Source organism: Solanum tuberosum, unplaced genomic scaffold (assembly GCF_000226075.1).
Source record: "Solanum tuberosum cultivar DM 1-3 516 R44 unplaced genomic scaffold, SolTub_3.0 scf00155, whole genome shotgun sequence".
Lineage (NCBI taxonomy): Eukaryota > Viridiplantae > Streptophyta > Magnoliopsida > Solanales > Solanaceae > Solanum > Solanum tuberosum.
In genome coordinates this window covers 375,939-381,100 of record NW_006239081.1, presented here as the reverse complement: position 1 = coordinate 381,100, position 5,162 = coordinate 375,939, and the positions used below count along the sequence as shown (strand labels likewise).

The 5,162-nt window shown below is 29.7% G+C and overlaps 1 protein-coding gene across 1 annotated transcript in view; it reads left to right on the top strand.

Moving 5' to 3' along the window:
- Window positions 1-897: 897 nt before the first annotated feature.
- LOC102599723 (protein NRT1/ PTR FAMILY 1.1-like) overlaps window positions 898-5,162 on the top strand; it is a 4,743-nt gene continuing 478 nt past the window's right edge. Inside the window, exons 1-5 of the mRNA XM_015311344.1 lie at window positions 898-1,003; window positions 1,506-1,723; window positions 2,338-2,579; window positions 3,397-3,504; window positions 4,665-5,107. Coding sequence (XP_015166830.1) covers window positions 898-1,003; window positions 1,506-1,723; window positions 2,338-2,579; window positions 3,397-3,504; window positions 4,665-5,107 — 1,117 coding nt within the window. The remainder of the gene's footprint in view (window positions 1,004-1,505; window positions 1,724-2,337; window positions 2,580-3,396; window positions 3,505-4,664; window positions 5,108-5,162) is intronic.

Sequence of the window (5,162 nt, the reverse complement as noted above, 5' to 3'; positions counted from 1 at the left end):
TCTTGAGGTGATAGTTTATATCCGAAAAGTGAGAAATTATGAAAAAGAGGGATTTTTGTATTTTTTTGGAATGGTAGGAAATAATAGAAAATAGGATAAAAAAGGATGTGTAGTTAGGTAATTAATCCTAAATATAAATAAAATGCGTCTAAATAGAACGATACGAAGAATAGAGAATTTATTTATCAACTACTTTGAAGTTGAAGTGGATTTGATAGATATTTATATATTCTTGAAATTTGATTTCACTAATTATTAGTGTATGAAAAAAGTATACAATTAGGCTTAATTAATTTGAAAACTATAATTAAATTGATGCCGTAACGTTAACAATATGTTCATAACACACTTCCAAAAAAAAATGACTGACTCACTACAAGACAATCATTTATTGTCATCAACTTAGCTGAGATTACAAAGTAGTTATTCGATCGATATTATTGACATTTTAGTGGGCCCTACGTATCGCAAATTCGAATCAATCGGTCTGTGATTTTCAAATATTATGTTTAAGTTATAAACATCGTCAATGTAAATAATTTTATACAATATCATGTCATTCAAAAAGGATATCTACCTACCGTTTGTAGCTGCGTCTTCTTAAAATGTGAGATTTGTAATGTCGAACATAAGATATAAAGGAATTATTTTTGTCTATATGTAGCCAAATGGCATTATTTTTGTCGATTTTTTTGAATAAGGAAAATTTCAAATATATAAAGGAATCGTTTTGCACAAGGCAAAAAACAAACTGTTAAATAGGTTGAACAACAAAAAAAACAATTTCATTAGCTTTCTCTCTATTTTTGTTCAAACTCATCATTTTTTTTCTATCTCATTCTCAAAAGTTTTATATAGAGTAAAAAATAATATTTTTTGAGTCATAATTTTGTGGTGATGGAGAAAATTGAGGACAACAATTCAGATATATTTAAAATTAATTCTGAAGATGTTTCAAGTGACAAGAAATTAGGTGGCCTCAAAACCATGCCTTTTATTATTGGTATGTAATTTTATCATTTATTAATTTAGCCCTTTGGTATGGATTTTTTTTTCCTCTTGAATTAACCGTATGTTTGGTACGACAGAAGTCATATTTTCAATAAAATATGTTTCATGAAGAAATCATAATTTTCAAGAAAGGGGGAAATTAAATAACTTCCCTAGTCACTCTTGGGTGGAAGTCACTTAATTCCTTGTAGCTATCTTAATTTTTAACTTCCATAATTAATGTATAGTACTCAAAAATTTCATGAAAATAACATTATTAGATTTACAAATTTTCGTATTAATCATTAATATTTTCCACCTCCAACCAAACATCGAAATAGAATTTTGAAAATATGTATATATTTTACGTGAAACAATGATATCTGTCATACCAAACAAGCTCGTGGTGAATATTTTTAATGGATAACATTTCTGACAAGTCAATTTCTATCTTTTTTTTTAATAGTAGTGATATATTAATTTTTAACCTTTTTTTTTATGATGGCAATTGTCAGCAAATGAGGCATTGGAGAAAGTTGCCAGTGTAGGATTAATTTCAAATATGATTTTGTACTTGAAAAATGAGTATCACTTAACTAATGCTAGTGGTGCAACTATTCTTTTTTGGTGGAATGCTATGTCAAATTTCACACCAATATTTGGAGCTTTTCTTGCTGATTCTTACTTGGGAAGATTTTATGTCATTGCTTTAGGGACGTTCATCACCCTAATTGTAAGTATATATATATTCTCTAGATCTTCTTTTATTGTTATATGGGTAAATTCGATCGGTGATCATTCAGTTTTGTGTTTATAATCACATATAAATCATTTTATGTGATAAATTCGAAGTTGAATGACCAGCATGAAATTTATTACTCATATGTTAGTTGTTTGTTACTTTCATTGAAATTTATTATTTGAGGTGGATCTAGGACATATTTTGTGTGTTTGGTTGAATCAGTGATTTTTAATTCAAGTGAAGTATAAAAAAATTAGCTTGGTGCATGAAATATCTAGCTTCACGTAGGGTCTAGAGAAGAACTCACCTCAAGGTGGTGTAATGTAGTCAGTCTACATTGACACACTATTAATCAATTTGCAATTTTTGTTTCACATTTTTGACGTAAATGTTATTGACGAGTCAAATTGTAATGAATTTTTTACCAAGCATCCTTTATTTCAAATAACTGAAGTTATTTCCCAAAAATAATGAATATGTTATTTATGGCCAAACATAAACACAAACACTACTCAATCATATTGAATTTACTGACTCTATATCCTAAATTCGTCTCTGCTCGTTATCAAGTTCAAATTTAACACTATATATTATTTTGATTATAGGGAATGGTGGTACTTTGGTTAACAGCTACACTTAAAGAAGCAAGGCCACATGCTTGCAAATTAGAATTAGGAAATTGTCTAAAACCAACCATTGCTCAATTTGCATTTCTATTTTCATCATTTGCATTGATGTCTATTGGAGCTGGTGGAATTAGGCCATGTTCATTAGCATTTGGTGCTGATCAATTTGACAACCTTAAAAATCCCAACAATGGAAGGATCTTGCAAAGTTTCTTCAATTGGTAATATGCATTTAATTTATTATCATAACGTCATAAGTAATACCATGTTTGATAGTTGATTGTGCATTTTTAGAAATTTACTGAATTATTAACCACGCTACTAGAAAAATCAAGATTTCTGTTGAACACTAGTTAGAAGTTCGTTGGAAATTGCACTCATTAACGCAAATTTTTCGATGAAAAATGTTTGTCGAGAATTTTGTTGTACCATGTAAAATTACTCATGTTGTGTTACGTTTATATTGTTACTCTATATATAAAGGGTAATATAGTCTTAAAAAATAGTTTAGAGATATAACATTTTTCCAATATAAAAGGACCAAAAAAGCAAACATCTAGATTGATTAAAGATTAAATATGTTTAGTGAAATATTATACGGATCAAATCAGAATTTATCAATAATTAAGGGACAAAAATACTATTTAACCGCGCTACCATTTAATTTTCCATATATTGTATCAAGTTTTTAGAATATACAACATGTTCCCTACATAAAACCTTTAACTAAGACCGAAAAAAGCTAAAATTTGCTTGTTATATATTACAAAGACCAATAAAACTTATCAATAACTAAATGGACCAAAAAATACTATCATCCTTTTTTTTTAAAGGCGAAATGATCTGGAAGACTCATGTACTTAAATTTCGTTTGTCAGTTGACCCTGGACCCCGGAGGTCGTCCAACTGATAATGAAACCAAGTACAAAAGTTTTCCAGGTCATTTTGCCTTTTTAAAATCCTCTTTAATTTGTCATATCGTCTTTATTTTTGTTATTTATCGCGAATATTATTTTTGTGCTATTTTTTTTCCAACAGGTATTATGCAGCAGTAGGAATATCAGTGTTGATTTCAGTCACAGTCATTGTGTATATTCAGACACAATTTGGTTGGGTTGTGGGATTTGGAGTACCTGCAGGACTAATGTTTTTGGCAACAATTTTTTTCCTTTTAGGTTCAACAATATTTATTAAAATAAAAGCAAATAAAAGTTTGTTTACTAATTTTGTTCAAGTTATTGTTGTGGCATGGAAAAATAAACATCTTGCTTTGCCTCCTATGGATTCTAATGGATGGTATCATCATGATGAGAAGGGTTCAAGATCTATTTTTCCATCCAATAAACTAAGGTATGATTTTTCGATTTCGAGATTTTTCAACTGCTATAGTGACTGACTGTTATAAGGAGAAGAAAAAAGAGCCTAATATCTAAGCTTTTATTTTCTAAATATCAAATTCTAATGAAAGGAAAATCTTTTAATGTTGTGTATTAAAGTATCAAAATGTTTAGACATATTATTGGTAATTTTAGAGATTTTATTTCTATAAAAATGGTTAATTATTATGTTACTAATTATTAAAAAAGAATATAGTTGTTATTGAGAGGTAATTTTATAAACTACTATAATGATATGATTGTTAGTGTAGTTCAATATATTATAGTGAGTTCATAACATTTTTATCAAGTTGCAAATTAATACTTATTATTATTCATTTATCTATAGATTTTATTTATATAAGTAACATGATTGTGTAATTAAACTTCTCTACATATAAGTGTGTAGGTAGTGTATGTATATTTTAGGTATAATACATAAATGTCTTTTAACTTACTTTCAGCTGACATTTATGCCTTTCAATTTTGGGTGCACATAAGTAGACACTTAAACTCATATAATATTGAACAAGTAGCGTTCTACGTGATATAATACACGCAGGACGCCACGTATGACACAAATTTGACGTAAGACGAATGTGTCTATTTGTTCAATTTTATACAAGTTTAAGTGTCTACTTGTGCACACCCAAAGTTGAAGGACATAGATGTCAGTTGAAGCCAAGTTGAAGTGCACATTTATGTTTTATACCTATATTTTATATCAAATATACCTATATTATACATAATATACATACCTATATATACATGCATTGACAATATATATATATGTCGTGTATATTTTAGTCATGTTGATAAACTAGTTGGTCCAACTGTATATATCTATAACTAACTATTTTTGAAAAAAGTGCAAGTTTCATTGAATCTTGAATTGACAAGTTATTGATAACAAACTTTTTTTTTTGATAGGTTCCTAGATAAGGCATGCATAATTAGAAATCCAGAGAAAGATTTGAACCCTAATAATGGAATATCTACAAATCAATGGAATCTTTGTACAATTCAACAAGTTGAAGAATTCAAATCATTGCTCAAAGTACTTCCAATTTGGTCCACAAGCATTATGATAGCAGTAACAATAAGTCAACATGCATTTCCAGTACTACAAGCAAATACAATGGATAGACATTTATCAAAAGGTAGTAATTTCCAAATCCCAGCAAGTTCCTATGGTGCATTTGGGGTTCTCACATTGACAACATGGCTAGCCTTCTATGATCGAGTCCTTGTGCCCTGGATCTCCAGGTTCACGAGGAAACCACGAGGTCTCAGCTTCAAACAACGTATGGGGATAGGGTTGTTACTTTCCTGTGCGGCCCAGGTTGTGGCCGCACTGGTGGAAAGAGAGAGACGTTCGCGAGCCCTAGACCAGGGGCTCCCGGACCATCCACCGTCACAAGAGGACAT